The 27922-nt window shown below is 63.4% G+C and overlaps 2 protein-coding genes and 1 long non-coding RNA gene across 3 annotated transcripts; all 3 read left to right on the forward strand.

Annotated features, from left to right (window-relative positions):
- The first annotated feature begins 1410 nt into the window (after positions 1–1410).
- Positions 1411–7898, forward strand: GLI4 (GLI family zinc finger 4). The gene is made up of 4 exons (XM_032848278.1): positions 1411–1461; positions 2943–3104; positions 6121–6237; positions 6955–7898. Exons 1-4 carry the CDS (start codon positions 1413–1415, stop codon positions 7866–7868), a joined length of 1242 nt encoding a protein of 413 aa, XP_032704169.1. The 5' UTR covers positions 1411–1412; the 3' UTR covers positions 7869–7898.
- A 10950-nt stretch (positions 7899–18848) lies between these two features.
- On the forward strand, positions 18849–23238 carry LOC116861582. Its single transcript, XR_004381513.1, has 3 exons — positions 18849–18898; positions 20298–20405; positions 22993–23238. It is a non-coding gene; the product is annotated as an uncharacterized LOC116861582 (long non-coding RNA).
- A 152-nt stretch (positions 23239–23390) lies between these two features.
- ZNF696 (zinc finger protein 696) lies at positions 23391–24217 on the forward strand. Its single transcript, XM_032848331.1, has one exon. It carries the CDS (start codon positions 23391–23393, stop codon positions 24096–24098), a length of 708 nt encoding a protein of 235 aa, XP_032704222.1. The 3' UTR covers positions 24099–24217.
- The last annotated feature ends 3705 nt before the right edge of the window (positions 24218–27922 follow it).

Genomic DNA, 27922 nt, shown 5'->3' on the forward strand with positions numbered 1-27922 from the left:
TGCTGTCAGTTTGGTCCCCAACATGGGCCCTACCCAGCCTACTCTCGACCTACACCATCTGTCCCTTCCTGCCTCCCTGCTGTCCCAAACTGCTGTTAAAATGCACAGCCGATCTCACACCACGGCTCAGGACCCTCCATGGCTCCCGGTGCATTTAAAATCCAGGCTCCTAATCGTGCCTTCAAGACTGCTTGTCCACCTTGTTTCATTCTCCCTTGGCCCACCACACTCCCAGCTTGCCTGGTTGCCACAAAACCCTTGGCAATGCTCATGCCTCAGGACCTTGGCACATGCTCTTTCTTCTGCTTTGAATACTCTTCCCTCTAGCCTTTGTGTGACTAGCTTGCCCCGCTCTCCTCCTCCCTTCCTCTGGTGTCACTGCCTTAGTGACTCACTTCCTTGGACCACTAAGCTCTTGGGAGCTTCCTCCAAGTTCTTACCGGGGCTATGGTGCCGATGTGTTTGCCGATGTGCGGTCTGCTCTCTCCCACGAGCTGGAATGGCAGCTCCATTGAATGAGGGAGCTAGCCTGTTCCCAACGTACCCCTGCTCCTGGCCCAGGGCCTAGCATGAGGTCAGGCAGAGGGGAGCAGCGGGCTGTTCTTCCAGAGCCTGCAGGGCTGGGAGTCTAAGGAGCGGGTGAGTTCAGGCAGCTGCGGCAGGAGGCTGCCCTGTCTGCAGGTTTTAACCCTCCAGGGATCAGCGGCTCGGGGCTGCCGCTGCCTGTTTGCCAGCGCTCACCCCGTCTCCCCACACCGAGTCCTTCACTTGTCCCCGATGCCCCAGCTTCTCTGCCGCCTGGCACCCGCCTGGGACCAGATGCCGGGATTCTTCGGTTTGGGCTCCCTCCCTGCGCCCTGGACATCCCCGCAGCCTGCAGCTCCCTGGCTGGTCCTCCCTGGCTGTCCTCGTGCTGTCCACCCGCCCGGCCGGAGGGCCAGCGCCCCCCCGCCGGGTGAGTTCGCGGAGCCGTGCCGGCTGTCCGCTTTCCTGTAAGGCCGGACTCCTGCTCCCCTCTCCCTGGGGCCGGAGAGGCGGGACCGCAGAAGCGACGGGGCGCGCGTGCAGGAGGCGCTCCGCGGCGAGGGGTCAGGAGAGCCTGCGGCCGCCCCTCCGCACGCCCTGGAGCTCGGGAACACTTGGCGGGGCGCGGCCCGGAGGGCGGTTGAGACACCCCGTAAAAGAAGAGAATCTGACGGCGGCCAGCGGGACCCCGCGAGGGCGACCGCGCGGCACTGACGTCGCCCTGGGCGCAGCGGCTCCTCGAGAACTCGAGGCCTGACCGCCGCGCCCGCCCCCGCCACGGAGGCGGCGTCCTCCCGCGCCCAGAGCGTCCCGGAAGTGCGCGCGGGCGGGCCGGGGCGGGGCATGGGTGCACTTCCGGCCGGCGCGCGGGCGGGCCGGGGCGGGGCATGGGCGCACTTCCGGCCGGCGCGCGGGCGGCCGCCTCCGGCTCGGAAGGTGAGTGGGCGCCGGGCGGCGGCGGCGGTGGCGGCTGCGGGGGTGCCCGGCCGGTCCGCGCTCGCGCGTCGTCCCCGCGAGCCCCACCCCGGCCGCACCCCGCGCCGCCGTGACCTCGGCCCGGGCCCGGCCTGGGGGCGCGGGGGCGCGCCCCGCCGCTCCGGGGCGCAGAGGAGGCCTCCGCGGGGTGCGGGCCGCAGCGGGCTCACTTGCCCCCGGCGAGCGCGGGCGTCCGTGTGCGGGGCGCCTCCCCACGCGCCGGGCACCGCGGGGACGGAGCCGGCGCGGTGCCCACTTTGCAGGTGGGACGCAGAGGCTCAGAGAAGTCCGCGGCCGGGGGCGTGAGCGCCGGATCTCGGCCGGGCAGCCTGCGCCCTGCCGCCCAGCGCCCCGAGATCCGGCCCTTCCCCGCGGGGCTCAGGCTCCGGGCCAGGAGAGGGGGCGGGAAGGCCTGCTCTTGGCCGGGGCGTGTCTGCCCCTCCGCCCGCCCCCGCCTGCAGCAGTGTGGGGTGCCGTCTGCGCCCGGAGCCCGTGCCGGCGGCCGGGTGGGCGCCACCCCCGCGCGGACAGCCGGGGCGGGGAGCGTGCCCCTTCCCTGAGAAGTCCCGGGAAGCGGACCGAGTAACTTGAGCTGGACGTAGGAGGTGGAGGGCCTGCGCCCAGACGTCCTGACTGCGGCCCCACCCTGCGTCCACCTGCGTCCACTTCCCTGAGTGTCCGCGACCCTTCCCGTCGTTAGGGAGTGCGGTGTGCCGAGATGGCCCAGGAGCTGGCCAGGAGCCCCGCGGCGGCTGCCTCCCCACGTCCTTGAAGCAGACACTGTTAGCGGCGGTTGGTTAGTGTCTTGTAACCCGTGTCCTCGTCACACCCCAGTAAGGAGCCCCGCTTCCCCGCAGTGCGGAAGGAAACCCTTCTCCCCCGGCACCAAACCATTCTTGCAAACCAAATTAAAGCAGGTACCTTGGACCTCAGAGGAGGCGCAGAGCCCTGTGGGCTGCCCGGGTGGTCTCCAGACCCCGCAGAGCCCCGGAGGCTGCCGGCTGGAGACCACACGGGCAGCCCACAGGGCGCTGCGCCTCCTCTGAGGTCTGCGGGTCCGAGGAGGGCGGTGCTCCTCTCAGGAACTGTCTTGTTGAGATTTAATCTGGAACGTTCATGCTTCAGCGGGCAGAGTGCACCTTCTCACCCTTCTCGGGGGCGGCAGCCCCCAGCAGCGCTGCGGGAGGTTCTGCGGGGAGATCCCACGTGCTTTAAGCTCTGGGCTGGGAGAGCCCCGTGATGTGATGTGGCAGAGTAAACATACCAGGGGCACAGCGGATCTCACCCCAGGCCCCACGTCGCCTCCCTGGCATCCTTGTTCCTGTCCCCACCCCATGAAGGAGCCCCCAGCTCCCTTGCGGCTGACGGGTAGCTGGCATTGCCCCCGCCCTCCACTCGTCCCTCCGAACCCCCTCATCCTGCCATGGTTTTCATTTCCCCAGGTCCCAGGTGTGCATACCTTCAGCAGGCCTTGGGGAAGATGGCGACCCTGGGGGACAGTCAGGAGCCCCCTCGTGTCCCGTCCCCGGTCAATCTTGCGTCACCAGGGACACCTGGAACCTGCCAGCGCGAGGCCCAGCTTCACCTCCACGGTCATGAACACGGTACTCACCCTGCGCTGCACTCCCTCCGCCTCCCTGCACCGTCCACCCGCCCCGCACCACTAGCACTACCTGCTGGAAACAAGGCAGCTCACCAGGTGCTGGGGTTCCTGCATCCTCGCACTTGGGTCAGGCCAGGGGCATCCGTGGCGGAGGCCAGAGACTGAGCCTTGTGAGCGATGGCTCCCTATAGTCCCCTGGGACTGGGTTTGGGGGATTGGGGAAGAGCAGCCTCAGGGGTAGGGTCCTGTGTCCTGCCTTCTCCCTTTATGAGCCTCTGTTCCCACCCCAAGAAAATAGCACCCAGAGTTCTGTGCAGGCTGGTTTGGGTTGGGGGCCCCCCAGGACCTGCAGGGATGGAGCTACCGGCCTGTCCCACCCTCCTGGCAGGGTCTCAGGATGTCAGAGGCGTGGAAGTAGCCAGCGACTGGTGGGGGCCAGGGGCGGAGAGGATGTCCAAGCACATGGCGTGGGGTGCCCTTGGGTCTTGCTCACACTCAGCCATCAGGAAGCCACAGGGGCTCTGCCTGTGCCCCACGTGCCACAGGAGGCCTGGCCTCAGTTCTCACAGCTGAGGACGCCATGAAATGATGACCGCCAGGTCAAGGGCCTGGGTATGTCTCATCCCACTCTTGGCATTACAGGAAGTGACGTGATGACGGCGGAGATGCGCCCGCTCTGTGCCGAGGACTCCATGCGGGCTGTGTTGGAGCCCAGTGACCGCCTTCTCCGGGGCATTAGCAGATGAGGACAGTGAGGCCCACAGGGGTCTCACAGGGCTAGGGAACGTGGGATTCACCCCCCAGCTCAGTCCAGGATCGGACCAGGAGCGGTTCCTAACCTGTGCTGCGCCTGGCTCGGGGATGGCCCCCGGCCTCCCGCCCGTCCCAGTGGTGGCCAGGCTGGTGGTGGGGGCGGAGCTGGGTGCTGCGGGAAGAAGCCCATAGTCTGCAGGTCTGCGCAGGCGCAGCTGCCTCTCCCTGCACGGTGCTTTCAGGCCTGTCCCCCACGCAGGCAGGATTACGGGGCCCACTCTTCCCCTCCAGTTTCTCACGTCACCCCTCACAACAGCCTGGCAAGGTAGGACCTGCTGTACCCGTGTTGCTGACAGGGACATGGAAACCCAGATGTGAGCCAGTGGAGGCCGGTAGGACTCTGAACACATCAGTGGGATTCAAGCCTGGGCCCTCAAGCCCACCTCCCCCGACTGTGCCCAGCAGGCTGGGGCTCAGGGCTCATGTCTCCTAACTGGCAGGACGTAGGACCGGGAAGGGACTGTCCTGGAAGACATGCTGACCAAGCCAGTCTTGCTGGATGCGAAGCCTGGTGCCCGGGATGCAGGTCCTCCCGCCCCAGCAGAGTGGGGCTGCCCCTGATCCAGCAAGAGCCTGGAGGCCGGGCTGCACTCCCTGAGACACAGCCAAGTGCCCTCGGGTGCCCAGGGGTCCTGCCCAGTGAGAAGGGGCGTGGACAGCAGCTTCAGCGCTCCCTGTGCTGTCCGAAATGGGCGGGGGGCGGGGTGTTGCCTGCCAGGAAAACAACCAAGACTGACCCTGAGGAAGAGAGGCATGGGGCCTCCGGCAGGCTGTGAAGGAGGAGGTGTGGCTGGAGGGTGGGGGAGCCCAGGGAGGTCCAAGGGGCCAGAGGGAGGAGAGCGGTCCAACAGAAAGAGCCGGGCCGCACGATCAAGCTGCTATCCGGGGCAGAGACTGCCCCTCGCCATCTCTGGACCTCATTTCCTTGCTGGTGGGTTCCTCAGTGCCATGTGGTCCACCCATTCCCTCAGGAAAGACCCCAGCATCTCAGGAACCTGCCTAGGGCCTTCCAGCCAGTGAGACCAGGACTTCAGGCTCCCTGCTCCCAGACCAGAGTGGGTGGTGCAGGCTGGAAAGAGCACTGGGGGGTGGGGCCTGCCCTGGGAAACCTGGGGTCCCCATGCCCGCACCAGGGCTGGATCCCACAGTCTCCCACATGACCTGACGCAAGAGCCAGTTTCCAAACTCTGGCTGGACACAGTGCTGGAGGGGGGTGGGAAGGGGCAGAGGACATCCTTGAGCAGGGAGCCATTTGTCCTTTGAGTGGGGTGGGCATGAGACCGGTCCAAAGAGCTGGCAGCCACTTGTCCCCGAGCCTCCAGAGCAGGGAGCTGGGCAGGTGGGGTGTGGGACAGGACAGAGATTGGGAGCCAGGGCTCTGTGGGGCTGGCCAAGGGTCCTGGCACGAAGCTATGCCCGCTAGAGCCCGAGCTCCAGAATGAGTTCTGGAAGGCATGGTCTGGAGCCCTGGGGCAGGACGGGCAGCCCGTGGGCAATGGCAGGTGACGGAGAAGGATGTGCCTCCGCCCCGCCCCACCCCCCGCTTACCCGCAGCCCGGAGGTGGGGAGGGACCTTGTGGCCAGGGCAGCGCCCCCTGCCCCCAAGCAGGGGCAGACTTTCCAGATAGGGTTCCCAGCCTTGGCACTGAGACCTGAACTCTGGCTCTTCCCCCACCCCAGCTCTCTCCTCCCTGTGTTCACGTCCAAGTGTGGACTTCTGTGCCATTTTACAAACAAGGAGTGCCCCTTCCAGCCAGAAAAGTTCGCCCCCGCCCTCTTGGCCCCAGAATTCATTGGTGTCCACAAGAGCCCCAGGCCTGGGGCCTCCACAGAGGCGAAGCACTGTGTCCCAGCACCACCACCCCCGCCCCATCGCCCAGAGGTGCCCAGGGCCTTCGGAGGTGGCGGTGAACGACTTGGGGGCTGGGAGAGGGCAACGTGTGAAGGCTGCAGCCTAGAAAGGCCCGTGTTCCCAGGACTGCCCCACACTCCAGAGCAGCCAAGCAGTGCCAGAGGGCCCCTCGCTCTCAGGGAAGGAGTGTCCCACGGCTGCTCCTGTCTCCCCTTGTGGCTCTTGGGGAGCATCAGCCCCGTGGGCCCCCCAGGAGGGCAAGGAGCAGGTGGCATTCTACAGGCAGCTGAGCAAGGCCTGGGCTAGGTTGAAGAGGAGGGGGAGATGAGCCCCCATCCCCCTTTGCCCCCAGACTCCCCTGGCTGCAGCCTGGAGGCGCTCTCCCAGCCACTGCAGGAGGAGGAGCCGTCCAGCCTGGATCTCCAAGATGTAGAGGAGGTCCAGATCGCCAGAGACACCTGCTGGCCAGGTGAGTGAGCAGAAACCCCCTCCGGCCCTGCCTGAGTGCACGACCCATGGCTGCTGCGTGCCGGGCTCTCCGCAGCACCCCTGCATCGGGCACGACCACTGCCAGGACACCAGCTCATTTGTCCCTGCCTCAGTGCTCCTGTCCTGGAGATGACCCCTACCCAGTTCAGTCCCAGTCTGTCACTGACATTTCTCCAGGCTGTGAGTGCAGCGCAGACCCCTTCCCTGAACCCCAGAGCCGTGGCCAGCCAGCATCTGCTGCTCAGTGGCACTCCTCAGCCAGGGAGTCATTTGGGTCCCCTACCCATCGTGTGGTGCCCTGGGCCTCCACTAGTCCCCTAGTTAAGCTCTGGTTCCCATCCCCTTCCCCCTACAGCCTGGCTGGAGCGGCACTAATCCCACCCCTTGCCACACGCACGTCCTCACACCACCCCATGGAAGCCCTGGGAGCCGACCCTCCCCGCCACAGTGTTAGGAGGGGAGCAGCGGGCCAGGGCAGGAGACGGTGGCCACCCAGACTCTACCCTGTTCCCGGCAGTGCCCCGAAGTGGCCCCATCCCTGCCGGGAGCCCAAGCGGCCCCTTTTGGAGCAGGGGGCGTGGTCCAGGTGAATCGGCCGTCACCCCGGGGCCCCAGCAGCTAGAGCTGCAGAGCCGGGTGCGGCGGGGGAGGCCCATGCCCGAGGGGGTGCCATCTGCCCCTCCATGTCTCTTTGCAGACTCGGACGCAGAGCCGGAGCAGGTCCCGTCGTCCCCCCACCCCCACCACCCTGAAGCGGGGGCGGACCAGGCCGGGGGGCCACTGAGGACCTTTTCCCGTAGGCCCCGGTGTGGGGGCCGCTTTGGGCAGGAGTCCAGCTTGGAGCGGCCCGCGGGCCAGCCACCGGGAACCGCGCCCTGCTCCCAGAAGAGGGGCCCATGGCGCGTGACGCTGCTGTCGCAGGGAGCCCCTGGGGCGGTGGGGGAGCCCGAGCGGCCCGGTGAGCTGGAGGGGGGCCGGGGGTCGGGGCCCGGGGTCCGGCAGGGCGGCCCGCGGGGCGGGAAGCCGCACCGCTGCGAGGCCTGCGGCAAGAGCTTCAAGTACCGGTCGCTGCTGCTCAAGCACCAGCGCATCCACACGGGCGAGAAGCCGTACGCGTGCCACGAGTGCGGGAAGCGCTTCCGCGGCTGGTCAGGCTTCATCCAGCACCACCGCATCCACACGGGCGAGAAGCCGTACGAGTGCGGCCAGTGCGGCCGCGCCTTCAGCCACAGCTCGCACTTCACGCAGCACCTGCGGATCCACAACGGCGAGAAGCCCTACGAGTGCGGCGAGTGCGGCCAGGCCTTCAGCCAGAGCTCCAACCTGGTGCGGCACCAGCGGCTGCACACGGGCGAGAAGCCGTACGCCTGCAGCCAGTGCGGCAAGGCCTTCATCTGGAGCTCGGTGCTCATCGAGCACCAGCGCATCCACACCGGCGAGAAGCCCTACGAGTGCGCCGAGTGCGGGAAGCGCTTCCGGGGCCGCTCCCACTTCTTCCGCCACCTGCGGACCCACACGGGCGAGAAGCCCTTCGCCTGCGGCGCCTGCGGCAAGGCCTTCGGCCAGAGCTCCCAGCTCATCCAGCACCAGAGGGTGCACTACCGGGAGTAGCGGGCGGGCGGCCGCGGCAGGAGGGGCCCCGGGGGGAGGTTGCGGAGAGAGGGCTCCCGCGCCCCCCTCTTGCCGAGCCGTGCGGCTATCCCCACACGCCCAGCGGCCCAAATAAATTCTTTTTAACTGATGGAAGTAGGAGTTGCTGCTGCCTGTGTCTGGAGAGGTGTGGCTGGCTTTGGTCTGCGGGGGCCAGTGCCGGGAGGCCTCCTGACTTAACCTGGACCCATAGCCGGGTGTTCCCAGGTGCAGAGAGCCCAAGTGGGGCAGGCGAGGTCAAGTGCTGGCTGCCCAAGGCAAGGGCCCTGCTGTCCCTTACCTTGAGCCGTGTGCAAAGTGGCCCAGGCTTCACAGCTGCCTCCAGCCCCCAGAAAAGGTGCGGTTGGGGGGAGGGAACGGGATGTTTGCCTCCTGGCAGGCATACACCTCTGCAGCTGTGGTCCGGCCTTGGCTTTGGCCTTCCTCAGACCTGGCCTGCAGCTCTGACTTCAGCCTGAGGTACCTGAAAGAGCTCAGCTAGGTGGAGAAGCCTGCATGTTCCCTGCCCCACTTGCTCCCTCCTGAACACTTCAGGGACCCCACCCCACACTGAGGAGCTGCTCAGCCCCTCCCATGGCTGCAACTCCAAGCTGGGCCTCCCCAGTTCCAAGCCCAAGGGCCTCTGGCTGGACTGCTTTACCTCTCTGGGCCACGCTCCCAAGGCGCCATGGCCACCAAGCACTTTGGACTCCTCACCATGTGCCCCCACTCAGGGTAAGAGCAGTGTAGGGGACAGGAGTAGAAGTCAGGGTCAGGCAGTTTCTGGACCCCAGCTTTGAGGCTCCAGACACCTTCTGAGTCATCTTTGCTGGCCTGAAATAGAAGGGAAAGCCGCCTTCTTCCCCCAATACGGCAAGGGTCATGTGGGACCTCGGCATTCCAACAACCCTGCACACACAGCCCCCAGGGCTTCACGGGGAGCGGAGGTGACAGCCTGTGCACTGGAAGGGTCACCCCACCACCTCTGTGTCCAGGCTGCACTCGGATGCTGGCACCGTGACCAGACCTGGTAGGCGACCACCAAGAGCAGAACCTGGAGGTCCTCCACACCGCCCTAGACTGTCCCTAGACGCCAGTGCCCCACGCACCTCTCTACAAGGACTGGGTGGGGCGGGGCCTGCACAGGTCAGATTGGACCTTTTTGTTCTATTCAGCCCTTCAACTGATTGAATGCGGCCCACCCACATAGGAGAGGGAGCCCCTTTCAGCCTGCTAACTGAAATGCTCATCTCCAGAAACAGCTTCACAAACTAGAATGTTTGAGCAAATGTCTAAGCGCCCCATGGCTTGGTCAAGTTGACACATACAATTCACCACCACAAACAAGGATAAGAATTGTCCTTAATGCATAGGGTTCGCCCAATTCCTGCGGCTACAGAGGGCCTCTCGCCGTGACAGTGACAGAGAGGAGCCCCAGACCCGCCTCCTTCTATAGGGGTGAGGAGTCTTCTGAAGCTCAGGCAGCTTGGAAACATCCGGACGTGCAAGACGAAGCTTTGCACGCTGAAAAAAACGGCCGCAGGTTGGAGAGCGGCGGAGAGGGCGGTCCCGCGGGGCCACCGGGCGGGAGGCGCCGCAGAAGGAGCGCATCCCTCCCTCCCGCAGCGCCGCCCGCTCCGTCTGGCGCTCCTAGCGGCGGAGCCTCGCAAGGCGGCACCAGCCGGAGGGGGGGCGTTGGGGGGGCCGGGCGGGGGGGGGGGGGGGGAGGGGGGGGGGACGGGAGGCCAGCGGGGAGCGCGGGTGGAGGTGAGGAACAAAACTTAAAGTCTGGTGCCACTAGCATCTGAGTGTTATTCACAAGAGAAATGCTAAAGGCCGCAGTTTAGTCCGTGCTCAGGTGGCCTCAAGCAACACTTTGCGGGAAATCCTCACCCACGTGCAATCCCCCCGCTGTTCCTGGGCCTCAGACACGCGGCCACAGGGGCAGACCGGCGCCCAGTCGGGGCTGGAACCCGCAGTGCGCTCGAGAGACGAGGTGGATGTGCTGGCCGGGAGGGCACGGGCTGGAGTGTGGCGCGATAGAGCGTTTTGGGGTGGTGGGGTGAAGACCTCAGGACCGTCATGAACGCGCCAGCGGCCAGCGCGAGCTCAGGGTAGGTTCAACATCAGAGATTCACACCGGAAAGGAGCCAGTGAGTGGACCAGACATGGCGAAGCCTTTGGTAGGGGACAGTCGGTCGGGAATCAGAGTTGACGTGCAGAGACACCCTCTGAATGTGGCGGATGTGGAGAAGCGCCCTGGCTGATAGCGGAGTCAGGGAGGGGACCGTGGATGCCGGGCTCGGGGACAGGCAGCAGTCATCTGCACCGGAGGGAACCGCGTCGCTGTCACCATGCGGGATACGACCATCACCCAACACTTCTGGCGTCAGAAATACCAGCGAGAGGACCCGCCGCACCCCTGCAGCGTGCTGCCACTGCGGAGCCTTCAGGCAAAGACCTCGTGCCCCTAACACAGCACCGTCACGAGGGAAGCAGCAGGAGGTGACACTCCACTTCCCTCGTGTTCTGCCGACACCACAGCCGGGGCCCTCGCTGCAAAGGGCTGTGTGCCGCACCCCCATGCTGAGCCCAGCTCGCCTTGGTTGCAGGAAGGCAGAGCTGTCTCCTGCCACTGCTGCAGGCCCCACCAAGATGCCCAAGAGAGGGAGGCTTCTCTACAGTCTGTTCGACAGTGGACACATTTCAGGCGCTCTCCCCAGCCTCGCCCTCCCTGTTGTTCAGGCTGTACCTCCGCCTTGGGATAGCTCCATACACCCCTGTCTTGGCCTTGGAGGTCTCATGCTGCGCTCAGCGAATTCTTCTCAGGCACCGGCCTCCCCCAAGACCCCTTGCCTTGTCTTTTCCTGAATCTTATTTCACGGGATGTGAGCACCCAGTGAGAGGCCACCCGGTTACACTGGCCGGGGAACGTGCTGGAAAACAGCTCGCCAGGCCTGGTGTAAAGCAGGGAATCTGGCTTTGCTCCCAACACCCCCAGGGACAGTGACAGCGCTCCAGCTTGGGACCCTCTGGTCTCATGCGCCCTCAAAGGAGGAGCACCTGTGCGGGCAGGTTGGGCTCAGACCCGGCCTGGCCCCGCCACTGGGACTGCCCGGCACACAGCCCGGCCAGCCGTCCCAGCCGGGGGCTCCGTTCTAAGCACCCGACTCCCTCGGCTGGCCGCAGGGCTCTTGGGCTGGCCGTAGCGGTGCACGCGGTGCACTCGGCCCAGTCCGAGTCCAGGCTGCAGCGATGCCGGCCTCGCCGGGCCTTGCCCGCGGCCCTTCCTGCCCGGATCACTCCAAACCCCGCAGACCCGGGGGTCTCCACTCAGACGCTGACCTCCCGAAGCCCCTCCTACGGCCTTCCGGGCCCTACACGCCAGGTGTCCCCGCTCATCGCCTCCGCGACCGCAGCCCGGAGGCTCCGGCGCCCCGGCAGCCCCGCACCTCGGACAGCTCCCGGCTCGCGCGCCCGCCTCAGGCTCTCCGGCGCCCCCGCGCGGGTCCCCGGGGCAGGTCTCCGAGCTTCCTGGGGCGCCCGGAAGTGCCGGCGGCGCGAGGCGGGACTTCCTGTGGGCGCGGCGCGCGCCTGCGATTCCGCCGCCTAGGGTCGCGGCCTCCTGCGGCCTTGCGTCCTGTGGGACGTAATTGTGGACGCCGTAGTTGTGGCCCGGCTGGAGGGGCCAGGGCGGCTGGAGCTGCGGGAGGGAGCCGAGGAGGGGCGGCGGCGCGGGCGTCCCCGCTCCGGGGCCCCCTGACTGCTGCTTCGCCGCGGCCCCGGCGTGACGCGCGCGTCCCCACGGCCCGGGCTTGCGGGGCGGTGCCGGCGGCCCGGGGCCCTCGTCGCCCTTCCGGGGGATCCCCGCGCCCCCGACGACGGCAGGAAGCCGAGGCTGCGAGGAGACTTACCCAGCCCCGGCGTGAACCCGGCGCGGGGCTCGCGGGAAGCCGGGCGGGGCCCCAGACGGAGAGCCGCGGTCCGCGCCGCACGGGGACCTCCGAGGGGACAGCTGCCCACGTGTGCCCGCGGACTCCCGGCCCTTTCCTGGGTCTCAGGCAGGGGCTGTCCTCTGTCCAGACCCTCCCGCGCCGGCCTGGGAGGCGGGTGCTGTGACCCCGGCCCAGGGCCTCCCGGCCGGCCACCCCGCCTCGGGTGTGCAGCAGCCCTGCAAGGCCGCCGTCCCTCGCTCAGCGCACGGGACCCTCCAGCTGCCCCGGTGAGCACCCCCGGCTCGTAGGGCCGCAGCCAGCCCGCAGAGGGTCGGCGGTGAGCCACACCTGGAACAGACGGAGGGACCTGCAGGCACAAGGGGCAGATCGCTTCCCTGGACCGCGACCCACTCGTCCGCCCAGCAGCACCCTCCGCCGGCCCCGCCTGGGAGAGGGCACACTTCACATCTCTGAAAGGCCTGGACACTGTCCACGGTCCCTACCCTTGAACGGCCCTCAAGCGTCTTTAAAATCCTTGGAAGTGTGTTCGTGGATTCGGGTTTTCCCTTGCGGGCCTCTCCTGAGCCTGTCCATGTCGCCGCGGGGCCACCTCACGGTTTCCTGGCCCCTGAACTTGGAGAGCTTCCCCAAGCTGCATGGCTGCTGTGGGACACGGGAGACGGAATTTTCCCGAGATGGAGTGGTTAACATTTTTAATTTCTTTATCAGCCTGTAATTTAACATACTTAAAACTCCCCCACCTTCAGTGTCCTGTCCCTGTGGGGGCCTGGCCTCAGATCGCCGGCCTCACCTGAGCACGCAGCGCCGCTCGCGCGCACCCTCAGACGGGCCCCCTGGGCAGCGACCCGCAGCTCCGGGTCAGCCTCCTGCCGGCAGACCATCCAGCCAGACCTGTCAGAGGTGGGGCTTCCCAGGCTGTGCCGCAGGGCTCCCCTCGCGGCTCGCCATTCTTCATGATCTTGATCTCCATGCTTTTGCCGGTTTGAGGGAAAGAAGTCAGTAAAAATCAGTTATCTTTGCCGGAAGTTCTAGTTTATTTTTCGGAAAGGTAAGCAGATCCTACATATTTTCAGCGACATTGCTCTGTCGCACTAGCACCGAGCCAGCCTGAGGCACACGAAACACAAGCTGCAGGGGTATCTTTCCAGTCCGACACAGGGCGCGGAGACCCTCCTGCAGGGACCCAGGGGCGGCCGGCCAGGGCCGGGAGCAGGCTCAGTGCAGTGGTGCAAGCCGGCGCTCTGTCCCGCCTCCCCGCTGCTGTGAGACAACGCTACACCAGCCAACTTGCAGCTTGCGGGCTCTCCTCCCCTACCCCTGCAGGAACCCACAGTCCCAGCTCCTGAGCCTCCCAGCCGAGGTGCATCCATGAGGATGCCAGACCCCCAGGGGGTTAAGCTGCACTCCTCATATGTGGGATGAGGACCGTCCAGGGGCACACTGCCAGCCCTTTCCCGTGTCCCCACACGACACAGCTTTCCTGCCACCCGGCCCTGGGCCCTTCTTAGCCTGCCTCTGGCCTGGCCTACCCCTGCTCCCAACACACCCCTTCCTACCCGGAGCATCTGTCCTTGCTGCCTTTTAATCCCTCACCCGGGCTCTAAGAAGACCCAAGTCTCTCCACGCTGTGGCTTGGAGTCTGATGACATTTGCATGTGCCCCACAAGGAGGAGCAGATTCTGCAGGAAATCCTGGCAGAGACAGACCCCCAGGGTGTGTGTGGGAGGAGAGTGGGTGGGCAGAGCTCCCAAGGCCTCGCCACTGGGCCAAGGACCTGCTGGGTCCTGCAGAAGCCATGGGGTGCCCAGGGGCTGGTGGGGCTGCCCCCAAGGAAGGCGGGAACCATGACACGAGCCAGGAGGCAAAGGCAGCCTTACCTGAGCCTGGTGACCCACCAGGAAACTGGACAGGTGGGAGACGCCGTAGTTGTGGCCCCGGCTGGAGGGGACACTAAGAATCCAGTAGGTGTGGGGAGACCCAGTGCGCCAAGCCAGCAATCACCCCGGCGGAGTCCCGCAAGGTCACCCGGCGCGGGGCCCTCGCGCTCCAGCCTTGGAAGCTTCCCGGCTGGGAGCAGCCTCCCGAGGGCGCTGGGGGCTGGAGGGGTTTTGGCCACCGGCCGGACGCGGTGAAGCAGGGGCGCAGGCCCACGCGCGCGAAGCCGTGCGAGCCCGGGAGAGCCTCGTGCACAGCTCGCCCTTCACGCCGCACCCGCGGCCCCACAGCGGCGAGCGGCCCCGTGCGCGCCCGGAGCGCGGACGCGCCTCCCGCGGCTGCCGGCCCCTGACCCAGCGCCGTCGGCCCTCGGAGCCCCGGCAGCCCGGCGGCCGCGCCAGACGCGGGGGTGCGCTCTCACCCCGGGCCAGGCTAGCCGGGCCCTACCAGCGGGAGACCCAGCGGCCTGCGGTGGACAGACTCGCGGGGAAGCGCAGGACCCGAGGGCGGCGCGGACCGCCCCCCCCGGCAGCCCCCGGACCGAAGCTCCCGCCCAGCTTTCCTGCGGCCGTCGGGCGCCGACGGTCTTTCCATTGCCAAAGGGCTCTTACGAAGGGCTACTACGCAAATCGTGCGTCCTGTCCGGCCCCTCACATAGTTTGCGGGCTCCTGGTCCGGGTCCTTGCCCCGCGACACGGACTCGTCCGCTCCCTGGCAGCTCGTCCCGGGCCGTCGGCGGGGGGGCAGCAGGGAGGGGGCAGGGTCGCGCAGCCCTTCCCGTCTCAGTGCTGGGATCGCGGGCTCGGGGCGGGGGGACTGTCCTGCAGCACCGAGGGGGCGGGGCCGGCGGCCGGGGGAGACCCTGCGCCGGGGGCGGGGCCGGGGGGGCCGGCGGCCGGGGCGGGGCGGGGGTCCAGCGGGTGGTGGGAGCCAAGGCTGGGGAGCGGAGGCCGGACTTGTCGCTGGGAGCACCGCTTGTGGGAGGAGCCGCCCGCCACAATACCCGAGGTATTCCCTGGAATGCGGAGGGAAAACTCTCTCCTTCGAGATCATCCTTTTAAAATGTCTTAATTTTTACGTGTTTTTTATTGTTAGAAATAAGTAGTGCAGCGTGTGGTGGGCGTTTGCGGATGCCGGCGGCCGGGAAAAGCCTCGGCACACGAGATGCGGAGGCTGGACGGGCGGGCTGCCCTTGGGGATTGTCGGACCGGAGAGGCTCCAGAGGAGGCCGGGGCCTGGCCGGAGAGGCCGAGGAGGACGGGTTGGGCTTCAGGGTCCTGAGGAAGCTCTGGGCCGCGCAGCCTGTGATCTCCATTCTGCCCTCTTCACACTGGGATTGTGAAACTTCTTTTGGGCCAGAAGAGTACTATCCTGGGGTGGGGGTGGGATTTTCAGATGGCCTGGGCTCATTCCCTCCTGGTCCCACTGCTGGCCACCAGCCAGGGCTGTCCTCCGTGGTCTTGGCCCTCATCTTTTCCCTCAGGTCACAGCAGGATGACACACCCTAGTCCCCATGAACCTGGCTGCACCTACAGCTTGCGATAAAAGGGAACCATGACGAGCCAGCAGGCTTTCTCCAAATTCTTTCTGCCCTCTGCCTAGTGACCAGCAGTGTTTTGTCAGCCTGGGCCGGGAATGAGGAAGACCGATGGAGCAGAGCCCGCCAGCTGGTTTCCAGCTGGTTTCCAGCCACAGACTGGGTGCTGGTGTCTTAGTACCAAAGCAGCCAGGATTATCCTGACTCGGTGAGGCTGTCACTTCCTTTACCCATGTGCCAGCTCCTTCCTCGGGAAACCCCCACTTTCTCCTCTGCAAAATAGTGTCTCTCTCTCAGGGACCTTACTACCAGAAGGAGTGACAGACACAGTGAGGGGCTACAGACAGGCTGCACCAGCAGAGGGACAGACCCCATGTACGGCAGGGGCTGCAGACCAGTCGGCGAGACTCTGGTCCGCACCCCCTCAGCAGGGGTCCGGCCTGGCTGACACCTCTCTGCTGCTCCAGGCACCTGCCCGGACCCAGGGCCTGGATGCTCCAAGTCAAGCGGACCACTGCCAAGGCAACAGTGTGAGCAACAGGAACTCCTCAGCAGCGTCTGGGGCGCCCCCAGGCTTGGAAGGACTGGGGGCAGCCCATAGGGGCAAGCAATGCTCTAGCAACCCAGGGAATCCAGGTTTCCTGGTGAGGACCAGAACCTTGCTCCGCCCAAGTCTCCCTGTGCCCTTCCCACCTCTCATCCCTGCAGTGCCCCGTGTGGCCTCGGGCTCCAAAACGATCTAGGGGAACAGAGGGAGAGGAGTGCTCCCCAGAAGTCAAGGCATGCTCTTGCCAGAATGTATGAGGGAAGAGAAGCAAGTAATAGGTCCCTCGGATTCCCCCCCCCCCCACCGGAACCTGCTGGAAAAGAAAAATAACGCGCAGGCCGGGATGGGGTCACCGCTCTAGCCGGCAGAGAGAAAGCCCTCTCCTGCCTCCTGGTTGTCAAAGCAGTTCCTGCAAGACAGGAAGTGGACCCCAGCCCATTTTTTTATATTATAGAGGCAAAGTATTTTGTAGAAAATTTGGGAAACGGAGACAAACAGATGTCACAGTAGTCCTGTGTGGCAGAAATGTACTCTTCAAATTTGTTTTTATCTACACGGATCTTTTTCTCCCAGACCTTTTTAAATGCTTTGCAAACACCAAGTGCGTTGGTCTCCTAATGCCTTTGTGTGTGCTTCCTACACTCGGGTGTTCTACGGAGCCACCGGACAGTCCCTGCCCCCAGCTCTGCCTGTGTCCACTGCTGCCACTGCGGTGCATCCTCTCCTATCCAGCGGCCATATCCTGCCTCCGGCTGCCACGTGTCCTCACGGTTCCTACTGTCATCAGCTCCCCTGCCTTGCTCCTCGAGGATGGCTTACTAGTTGCAAAGGGAGAAGAGGAACCACACAGTGGGAAACCCAGACAACGCTTGGACCATGTAATCAAAATGATCCCTAGCTAGTGACCAGCCGACAGACGCAGCGGACACCTCACTGCGGTCCCTGCTCGGGCAGTGTAGGACCTGTGTTTGGTAAGTAGGAGAGGGGACGAGTCTGTGGACAGTGCCAGTGGAGCTTCCTCGGCTGGGAAGCAGAAGGAGCAAAGGCTGGGAGAAAGGCAGGAGCAGGCCTGGCAGGTTCGGGGAATGACAGCAGGTCCCATGGTTGGGAGATGGAGAGGTGGTGCTGGACATGCTGGGGTGACAGGCCAGCGCCAGGCTGATAAAGGTGAGAGCGCGCTGGGCACAGCAGATGGCATGGAATTCCTAGCTCCTGGAGAGCCAGCGCCCTCCATGGCCGCCACTGCTGGCCCAGCCCAGCTATGACAATCCCCTTCTTCCTGCTTGGCACCAGGGGCCACTCACTGCCTGTGCTTCTGTTTGGTGAGTGGGGTTAAGGACACAGGGCAGACACCAGTGCAAGAGACTTTTGTAGAAGCTTGTAGAGAGGATCACTGTCAGGGAGCAGGTGAACGTTTCCAGGGGCCCTCCGTGCTCTGGGGTTTCTGTCTGAACGAGGAGGTTGAAGAGAGGCCACAGAAGTCACTGACAGGAAAGCTCCTGGGGCACGGAGAGACAACCGTATGGTGCCTTAGGGACATGCTGTTCGAGACCCAAGCCCCGTGACGCACACGTGTGGAAGATGCTGTGAAGGTTTCTCAGCAGTGATGAAACATGAGAGCGTCCACTGTGTTGAGAAACCCCAGAATGCAGTGCCCATGGGAAAGCCCGCATCCCTGCCGATGAGGGGAGGGGCGCCAGGAAACTCCCAACTCCCACCCTCAGGACCTGAATCCCGCCAACAGCCCCAGCCTGGAGGCAGACGCTACCCCTTGGAGCCTCAGGAGAGACCTGGCCCCCACCCACACCTTCAGGGCACCCTGGGACAGACCCAAACACAGACGTGGCTGGGCTGGGCCCGACTCCCTGACCCAAAAAAATGGAGATCGTAAAGGTAGGGAAGCTAAAGGAACATCATTTTTTCTTAATTTATTTTTTTAAAGACTTAGAGAGATCACAGAGCGGGGAGGGTCAGAGGGAGACGCGGCCTCCCCGCTGAGCCGGGAGCCGATGCGGGACTCGATCCTGGGACTCCAGAATCACGACCCGAGCCAGAGACAGTCGCTCCACTGACTGGGCCCCCCGGGCGCCCCCAGAGTGCGGTTTCCCCGCGAGGGGCGAGCACACGGGCCTCCGAACGGCCGACGCTTGTTCCCGCCGCAAGCGGCAGCCGGAAGGTCCTCACTGAGCCCTGTCCCCCGCGCACACGCCCGCACACGCCCGCACACAGCCGGAGGGGCCAGATCCCGGCCGCGTCCCTGCGAGCGGCGGACCGGCCTGGGCCGGCATCAAGCCCCTGCCGCCCCCCACCCGCCTCTGGCAGGGCCGCACCCGGGCCCCAGGCCACGCGGGGCTCACGTCCCCCCAAGTCCCCACCGGCTCCGCTCGCGCCCGACGTCTGCCCCAGCGAAGCCCAGCGTCCGCACGGCGGGTCCCCGGCCCCCAGTGCGCGGCGCGGAAGGTCGGCGGGGAGGCCCAGCGGGCGCAAGGGGGGTCCGGCTGCCGAGCGGGGGCCGCGCGCCCGGAGGGGGCGGCTGCGGGGCTCCCTCCCCGCCGCGGGCGCTCGCGGCCCCTGCCCAGGGAGCTTTCCCCACACCCTGCCCGGCGCCGCTGCGCCCCCGCCCACGGCCCCCGGACTCGGCCCACCCCTCCCCAACCCCTGTCGGCCCGCACGGCCTTCGTCCGCTCCTTCGTTCATCCCGCGGCCCCCGACCCCACCCGGGCCTGGCTGGAGGCGAGGGAGGAAAGACTTGGGAGGGTCGCGGCTCTGAGAGGCCGGCGGGCCGCAGCGGGGCGGCGGTGGGGTCCGTGAAGACGCGGCAACCGGAGCCAGCGCCCGGGCCGCCAAGCTGGGGAGCCGACCCGAGGAGCAGCGAGGTGCACGGCCCTCCTGCGGCCTAGAGCGTCACCGGAAGTGCCCGTGCCGCGGCCGCCCGGGTAGCCAGGTACATAGTCCTCCTGGCGCCTAGAGCGTCACCGGAAGTGCCGCGCCACCGCGCCGGGGACGGCGGCGGTTCCGGGGAGCGGAGGGGCTGCAGGTGAGTGGCGGTGTCCGGCTGCGGGCCCCCCCCCCGGAGCGGGGACCTGGGGCTTAGGCGCGGACGCGTGTGCTTATGCGGGGCGCTCGCTTCGGAAGAGCTGCACGTGCGCCGTGGGGAGTGACAGCCGGAGGGGAGTCGCGCCCTGAGCAGCGAGACGGCGTGGGGACGGCTCCCTACTACCGTGTGACAGCCGGGACCGGCCCCCGACCGGTGCGGCGGCCCCGGACAGCCCCGCCCCCACCCAAGCCAGTGGGACGGCCTCAGGGTACCCCGACCAGTGGGACGGCGGCGGGGACGGCGCCCCTGGTCCCTGGTGGTCGCCGGGGGCCGCTGCGTCCCCCGCGGCTCCGGCCCTTTCCGGCCCAGATTTTCGTTGAAACGAGGCCCTCGGCTTGCTCGGCGGCACGTTGGAGGCGCAGCGTCCGTGCGGGTCGCGCTCCCGGCGCCGCGGTGTGTGGGGTCGCTCCCCGCAGGTGTTACCGTCCCGAAGAGTAGGAACGTGGTGTTTCCTTGAAGATTTTACTGATTTGCCAGAGGAAGAGAAACGGGGCAGCGGCGGGCAGAGGGGAAGCAGGCTCCTCGCCGAGCAGGGAGCCGGTCGGGCCGGACCACAGGACCCGCGATCGTGCCTGACCACAGCCGGAGGCAGGCCGGTACCTGACCGAAGCGCCCGGGCGCCCTGCGTCACCGTCCTCCGCTGCGAATCGGGGGTCGGACGAGGAACTTCCGTCCAACACGGCACTGGCCACCTGCCAGCTCTTCCGAGGGTCACGTGGTGACTTCACCCGCTCGCCCTGGTTTCCCACCAGTGTGTCGTGCTCCTCACGGAGCAAGGCCGCGAACCTGTGTTAGGAACAGGCCACCGACCCCTGCCCCCGCCCCAGGTTCTTTCTTTCCTTCTCTCGTGTCCGCACTGGACTTCCTCGTGAGCTCGCATCTGCCAGGCGGTGCCTCGGATGTTGAGCGCGGGGGTCATCCTCAGGCCAGACCTGCACCGGTCATTTCCTGTTTCCCTGGTTTCGTAATTTTATGATCAGATCTTTATAATTACCCAAAAAGCCGTCCACCCCTAGATGTGTCTCCAGACACCTGAGGACTGACCAGCGGGCGCTGGGCTTGTTCGAGGCGGAGCAGGAGCAGGACCAGGCCGGCAGCTAGCCCGGGGCTGCCGCCTCCAGCTGTGCTCCCAGCCCGCCGGGGCAGGGCTCAGGGACGCCAGCGTGGTCCAGACGGCGCTCCCAGACTGCACCCTGTGGAGCCCTAGCTAGTGGGGTGTCCGTTTAGTCATGACCTCGAGTTCTCGTGGCAGACACAGGCCGGTGCGGTCCCCAGCAGTGGCTCTGCGCTCACCCCACCTCCCCTGTCATTTTCTCCCCTTGTCTTCTCTCTTACCCAGGCAGGGATCCCCACTCCTGGTGCTTCTGTAAGGCACGGCAAGGAGAGCCCCCAGGCCTGGGTCTCCAGAACACCACGGAGAGGGCTACCCTGATGGACACACACACAGGTGAGGGGTGGGCAGCAAGGTGGGGTTAGGGAGGAGGGAACAGCTTAGGAATCGGGGCTCCCAGAGCCCACCTGCCTGGCTGCTAGGGGATGTAGCTGGGCTCGGGCAGCACTTCCTGTCCCTTTCTTTGCCTAACACAGCTCCCACCCCTACTGCCTGCCGTCCTCGCCACTCCACGTTCCATCCCCTTGCTCTGTGGCCACACTCTGCACCCCTCTTCCTCTGCCCCTCCCCTGCCTGGAGACTTCTGAGAACGAGACTGTTAATTCTGGCCCCGTTTCTCAGGGCCCGGCTAGCCTGGGCTCAGACGAGGAGGCCCGGAAGAGTATGGAGAGAAAACCTGGCTAGCCTCCCATCCACAGCCCTCCCAGGCTCCAGGCCCCCCTCTTTCCTGAAGGTTTAAGGCCTTGATTACGGGCTGTCGAAGCTGAGGACTCCTGTCCCGCTTACCGTTGTCACTGCGGCCTGGGACAAGCAGTGCCTGGGACGATGGCCGACCCCCGCGCAGCAGGGGCGCTCGTGCTGCCTCAGGCTCTCCCACCTCCCGGCTCCGGTGCCGTGTGCTCAGCAGCGGGAGCCGGGCTGGGGTAGACCCTGGCCCCAGAACGTACTGCGGACCCCCTGCCCACACACCTGCACCCGTTCTCCCCGGAAGCCCGAGAACCCCTGTGTCAGGTGATTCAGCCGCCGTGTCCACGAACACACGCTCGTCCCTTCTTTGGGTCCTGCCATGAAGCTGCCCTTCAAGTCCCGGGCTTGCCCAGCCTACCTTATCTGACCTTCATCCTGGCCAGATCTGTCCCGACGGGGCTCTCCACGGTCCTGCGGTTTTGGACCAAGTAACGGTTTCAGCAAATGTCAACATACACAGAGTGGCGGAGAAGAAACAGGTCACAACAAAGCACACATTTATAAAGCAAATGGGACCACCGTGTCCTGGTTGCTGGTCCCAAGCACATGCCCTGTGGTCTGTGGCCTGAAAGCAGGGTGCAGGGGAGCGTGAGACCGGTGGTAGGGCTGATGGGGCTGGTGCACGTCAGTTGGGAGACCAGCAGCTTTTGCCAGGGCACTGAGTGTCTTGGTTCGAAACCAAGTTCCAACCTTTTGGGAAGACTTCCCTCCAACAGGGTTTCTCAGCCTTGGCACTGGACATCCTGGGATGGAAGACTTCTCGTGTCCTCCCAGGTGTCCTGGGCATTCTAGAATAGTCAGCATCCCTGGCCTCCACCCACAGAAGGCCAGGACCACCTCTCACAGTTGTGACAACCAGAGATGGTTCCCACGGGTACAACTGCCCCAGTCGGGAACAAGGCCTCCAAGTTTAGGGCTCCTCAGGGCACCCTGGGAGCTCATCACTGAGAGGATCCCCCCTCCACACCCACACACACACGCAGGGCTGCCTGCTGGGGGCTGGGATGGCCTCAGGAGGCAGGACCCAAGACCTGACCCACTGGAACTGGAAAGGGTGTATGTGCCCCCCCGCTTTTAATTCTGAATAATTCTTCCTTCAAAACCAGTGCCTCTGAGTTGTTTTCTTGAACTTCTAAGTCTGCCAAACCTCACGACCAGACTGGGCCTTCCTAGAGGGCCTCCTGTTTCTTGGCCCTGTGCCTGGGGTCTCTCCCCATCTCCAGGCGCTCAGGTGGACAGCCCCCTAACTAGTTAGTTAGTTAGGAAGTCGATGGAAAGCGGCTGTGGGTGCCTGCCCGCTCCACTGCCCCTGGGAATCCTGGCCTTGCCCCACCCCCGCCCCCCACACAGGAGCCTCTATCACCTGGGCGGGCTCAGTCCTTGACAGGTGCCCTGTTACAGCGGTGCAGGCACAGCCCCCTCAGTCCCTGTAGAAAGTGCCCTGGGGGCCCTCCTACTGAGCTACCTGCAAGGAACCAACCTTGTCTCACCTCCCGGGGGCCCCTGCAGGCCATGTAAATGTGGCAGGAACTGCCTGGCATTCTGTCTTGTGGCCACATCCCTAAAGCCATTTGTCTTAATGGGCGTGTGGTCTGTGCCCAGGAGCCAGCAGGGCCAGGGGCAACCAGCAGCCTCACCACCTAGCAGCCAGGCCTGGGAGGCCCCACAGTCCAGCCCGCTGGCTCCGGATGCTGTTGCTTGTTCTTGCCACGGATTGGTCTCTGAGGAAGGATTCTCTTACTTGCCTGGACCAGAGACCTTTGAGTTTGGTGGGTCATGGGGAGGTGTCAAGGACAGAGTTGTTGGGGGGTCCAGAGCTGGGGAAGTGAGCTGGGACGAGGACCCGTGCCTCCTGGTACCTCTGCCTCGGTGTTCCTCTGGCAGTGTTCTTTGCCTTCCAGGCCATACAGCAGAGCCAGCGGCACCCAAGGCCCGGGCTTCTGTCTCCTGCTCTCCTGAGCCTGAGGGGAGAGGCTCAGGCCAGCCTGGAGTCCCAGCGGAGGGACCACAGGCATGGGGGAGAGCTGGGCAGACGTGGCGCCGGTGTCTGCCCCACACCGTTACTGTCAGCTCTGTCCGTACCCCGGTGGCCGCCACCCTGTCCACGCCCACGCAGCTGAGTGCCCTCAGAGCTTCCTTAGGCCTCCAGTCACTCGCCTCTGATCCTCTTTTCCAGCTTCCCTGGCACAGGTGGCAGGTGGCAGCCAGGCTTCCTGCTGGGCTCCTTCAGTGGCCGAGCGAGGGGCTCAGAGTGCCAAGCCGACGCCAACGCAGGAGGCTTTGGAAGAAGAGCCTCGCCAGGGAGAGAGAGAGCTGGGCCCGTTTCAGGGGCCTCCCTGGGCCGTGGGGCTTCTGGATGGCTGTGGGAATGAGGAGGCTGGAGACAGGCCTAGAGATTCCCTGAGGGTACCAGTTGTTTCTGCGAAACATGGAGGGAAGAGCGGTCTGGACGGCAGAGCGTCCCCGTCAGAGGCCTCCCCAAACGCTCGCTCTGCCGCAAGCAGGAGGGGCCCCTGCAAAGGGCGGCCTTATCAGTGCGGCACCCGTGACCGGAGCTTCAGATGCTCTTCGGACATGGTGAAACACCAGAGCAGTCAGTCCGGGGAGAGGCCGTACGCGTGCAGCGAGTGCGGGGAGGCCTTCATCCACAGCTCGCACGTGGCCCGGCACCAGCGCACCCACCACGGGGAGAAGCCCTACGTCTGCCCAGAGTGTGGCCGCGCCTTCAGCCAGAGCTTCAACCTTGTCCGGCACCAGCGCACTCACACGGGAGAGAAGCCGTACGGATGTGCTGAGTGCGGCAAGTCCTTTGGTCAGCGGTCAGATGCCGCCAAGCACCAGAGGACACACACGGGTGAGAGGCCGTACGCGTGCAGCGAGTGCGGGAAGGCCTTCCTGCACAGCTCCAATGTGGCCCGGCACCAGCGCACCCACCGTGGGGAGAGCCCCTACGAATGTCAAGAGTGCGGCCAGGCCTTCAGCCAGAGCTCCAACCTCCTGCAGCACCGGCGAGTGCACACGGGCGAGAAGCCCTACGCCTGCCCGGAGTGCGGCCGCGCCTTCAGCCGGAGCTCCTTCCTCAGTGAGCACCGGCGCATCCACACCGGGGAGAAGCCGTACGCCTGCGGGGAGTGTGGCCGCGCCTTCAGAGCCCTGTCAGGCTTCTTCCGGCACCGGCGGGTCCACACGGGGGAGAAGCCTTTCCACTGCACCAAGTGCGGCCGTGCCTTCCGCCTGAGCTCACACCTGATCCAGCACCAGCACGTCCATGGCACAGACTGAGCCTGCAAACGGGCCAGGATGCGGTGGGTGCGGCACCCGTGAAACTCTGGCTGCGCCTGGAGGGCTGTGTCCCTCATCCCGCCTGCATGAGGAGGATGAGGGAACAGCCCAGCGCTTTAAGTTCTCGCCCATGGGGAAGCGCCTAGTGTGTCCGCTGCTCCCTGGCTGGCGGTCGGAGAAGGAGTCCAAGGAAGGCTGGTTTAATAGCAGGGAACGAAGGCTTCCCCGAAGGAGGGCAATCTGACGAGGACACGTGTCCCCTGAGACTGATTTCGTATCGGTAGCACTTGCTGACGTGTGATTCACGTTTGTGTACTGCATAGATCTTAAGGGCCGGGTTTATGAGACTTAACGAATACAACCAGTTTTGACCTTTAGAACCACTGTGCTCTCAAGATAATGGACTGTCTCCATTGCTCCCTTAGCCTCAGAGGCACCCAGTGACGTCATTTCTGTGGCTCTAGTTCTGCTCGTGCTAGAACCTTATGTAAATAGAATGATTTCACATATACTTTTTTTTTTTTTAGATTTTTTTTTTTTAATTTATTTGACAGAGAGAGATCACAAGTAGGCAGAGAGGCAGGCAGAGAGAGAGGAAGGGAAGCAGGCTTCCTGCTGAGCAGAGAGCCCGATGCGGGGCTCGATCCCAGTACCCTGAGATCATGACCTGAGCCGAAGGCAGCGGCTTAACCCACTGAGCCACTCAGGCGCCCCACACATATACTTTTTAATGTCTGGCTTCTTTTCCTCTGCTTAACATTTTTGAGATTTATCTATCAGTGGTTCTTTGTTTTGCTTTATTGTTTTCTTAGTTCCATGGCGGTTTTTAAAAGGCAAGAGTCCCTTTCTATTTTGTGTCAAAGCTCTGAGTTTATGTCTGTGTGTCTCCATCCGAGTAGGAGCTCCTGTAGCCAGAACAGAACATACTCCACCAAAGGGTGTCTGTGAAGTCTCTCGGGAGGGGTGTAAGAGATGCCCCGCAGAGACCACAGGCTGGGCCAGAGGAGGAGAGGACACAGATCTGCTGTGTTTTCACACCGTTTCAGAGAATGCCGCTTGCGAGCTCTGCTCAGCCTCTTAAAGGCAGTACAAGAAAAGGAAGTTTAAGATATTTGTACTTTTTTTTAAATTTAAATTTTACTAAGTTAACATACGGTGCAGTCTTGGTTTCTGGAGTAGAATTCAGTGATTCAAGATATTTGTACCTTTGGGGCACCTGGGTGGCGCAGTTGGTGGAAAGGGGAAGGAAAGGAAAAGGAAAAGAAAGATATTTGTGCTTTCTGCAGATGTTTCCGAGGCACACACTTGTCCAGGCTCTGTGCACTGTTCTGGGAGAGACAAAACCAGCCTGACACATGTACTCAGGGACTCTACAGGTTAGAGAGTGACCCAGACAAGGAAAGCCTCTGTGTAGCGCCCAGTGAAAAGCCCAGGAACAGCAGTACCTCCAGAGCACCAAGAGCACAGACGATCGGGGCAAGAGAAAGACATTGGGAAGAGTTCGCACGAGGGCTGATTCCAGAGCCCATTCTTCAAAAGATTTCATCAACAGATGGGCTCAGTGTCGTGTACAAAGCAGAGGTCAGGGTGCACTTGGGGGGTGTGAAAGGGTACGAGACATGTGCACACTCGTGGAACCTTGGAATCTGCAGTCAGAGAAGGCAGAAAGTAAAATTCAAGTGAATTCACTATTTATAACTATTTCACATCACACCACAACAGCTCCTTGGATGCACACATGTGTTATTCGCCGGGAATGGAAGGACAGAATGGCGAAGCGTCTTTGTTGCACGTCCTAGAACTCTGCCACAATGCACTGAGTGAGGTCATCTTGTTGAAAGTTTACTGTAATGACTAAGAAAAGTCAGCAGTCACCTGGCCATGAGTCCTGGGGCCCAGCTTCAGGATCCCAGTCTGTGCTGGCCAGGCTGTGGTTCAGTGCCATTTCCTGGTTATTACCTGCTCCAGCTTAACTACTGGTTGTGTTATTTTGGGTCCTATAAGCAGCTGGGACCTCTAAAATCGCTGTACAAGTCTAAAGCTCTCGGGGGTCACCTATTTCTTTTCTGACGTAAGCTTAGGCCAAGGGCTATGCAGCCTGTGAGGGCAGAGCTGCCCTCAGGTGGATTCAGTGGCACCACAGCTACTGGGCGCCTGACTCTTGGACCAATGGGGAGGTAGAAAACTGAGCCCACAATTCTGGTGCTGAGCCCAAATCCTCAGATAAGCTGAAGGGTCCCAGGTTCGTGGTGCCTCTCAGAGACCAGTAGAAGCCAAAGCATTAACACTTTGGAGGAATTAGACCTGTAGTATTTCTGTTTATAAGGTCAAGCAATGAGCTTAAAGATCACCAACCACACAGGAAGTTCTCACTGAATGAGGGCCAAGGAAAACAGCAAACAGTAGACAGAAACCTCAAAGAACTGCAGATAATGAAATCGCCAGGTGATACAAGCAAGGGAACAGTTATGTGTGAAGTGTGCACAGAAATAAAGAAGCCAGTCACAGCAATGAGAAAGCAATATCAGACTATCAAGCATGGACGGGCAGGGTTTTTAAAGAACTTTTAGAATGAAAAATGCAACTGTTGAAATAGAACTAAGTGGGTAGGTTAAATAGCAGAGGAGATGCTGCTGAAGAGAGCATTAGTGTAGTGGAAGACACATCCAAGGAAATCAGATACCACATAGACAAGTTGATGAAAAATCTAAAGGAGGGGCGCCTGGGTGGCTCAGTGGGTTAAAGCCGCTGCCTTCGGCTCAGGTCATGATCCCAGGGTTCTGGGATCGAGCCCCGCATCGGGCTCTCTGCTCAGCAGGGAGCCTGCTTCCTCCTCTCTCTCTGCCTGCCTCTCTGCCTACTTGTGATCTCTGTCTGTCAAATAAATAAATAAGATATTTTTTTAAAAAAAGCTAAAGGAAATGTGAAAAGATTTGTAAAGCAGAATAAGGAAGTCTGACGTAGACCTGATAGGAGCCCCCGGAGAAGAGAGAGTGCAGGAGAGGACACCCAGTGAGGCCCTGCGATGACACGCCCCCTGATTATGCCAAGTTCAACTTTTTTAAAGATTTTTTTTATTTATTTATCTGTCAGAGAGAGAGATAGAACGCACAAGCAGGCAGAGTGGCAGGCAGAGGCAGAGAGAGAGAGAGCAGACTCCCTGCCAAGCAAGGAGCCTGACACGGGACTCGATCCCAGAACCCTGGGATCATGTCCTGAGCTGAAGGCAGCGACTTAACTGACTGAACCACCCAGGCATCCCGCCAAGTCCAACTTTATCAGCAGCTGGCTGCCACGGCCCACCCAGTCCCTATTCTCCAGCAGGCTCAATCTCCCATCCTGTGCCGGACTGAGAATGGAGGTGAACGTGAGGTTGGGCAGGGAGACAGCATCCAACCTCAGCTGGGGAAGATGAGTGTCTGCAGCCCCCACCTGAACTGAGTCCCCCCATAATCAGGCCAACAAGACAATCAGTGAAAGGAGAGGACACTGAACTCGTTACCAATACACTGGAAGTTCCAGCCAACCTCAAGACGGAGAACCGAGACCCTCAACACGTCAGCCACAAAGGACAACGGTAATCAAGCTGCGCTGGCAGACAGCTGAGACACCTGGAAGGGCTGGCATCTGTGTGGGCTCATTCGTTCTTTGCAAGGACGAGCTTCTGCACTTTACAGGACTGGATTTCTTTGGAGCCCCCATTTATAGTGTCCCTTCAAGCTTTTCTTTATTTACTGAAAAACATAAACCTACACATCTGGGGAGCATAATGTCTTTGAAGCAGCGTAAATAAAGAGAAATCCACACCTAGACACAGCACAGTG

Source organism: Lontra canadensis, unplaced genomic scaffold (genome assembly GCF_010015895.1).
Source record: "Lontra canadensis isolate GAN:19392208 unplaced genomic scaffold, GSC_riverotter_1.0 scaffold201, whole genome shotgun sequence".
In the NCBI taxonomy this organism is placed as follows: domain Eukaryota; kingdom Metazoa; phylum Chordata; class Mammalia; order Carnivora; family Mustelidae; genus Lontra; species Lontra canadensis.

Bases quoted from the DNA above. Each gene is read 5' to 3' on its own strand.
- GLI4 (XM_032848278.1), top strand. From the start codon at position 1,413: ATGGGCGCACTTCCGGCCGGCGCGCGGGCGGCCGCCTCCGGCTCGGAA. The intron at 3,105-6,120 runs GTACTCACCCTG...CTTTGCCCCCAG, and splicing joins CCTCCACGGTCATGAACACG to ACTCCCCTGGCTGCAGCCTG. The intron at 6,238-6,954 runs GTGAGTGAGCAG...GTCTCTTTGCAG, and splicing joins CAGAGACACCTGCTGGCCAG to ACTCGGACGCAGAGCCGGAG.
- ZNF696 (XM_032848331.1), top strand. From the start codon at position 23,391: ATGGTGAAACACCAGAGCAGTCAGTCCGGGGAGAGGCCGTACGCGTGC.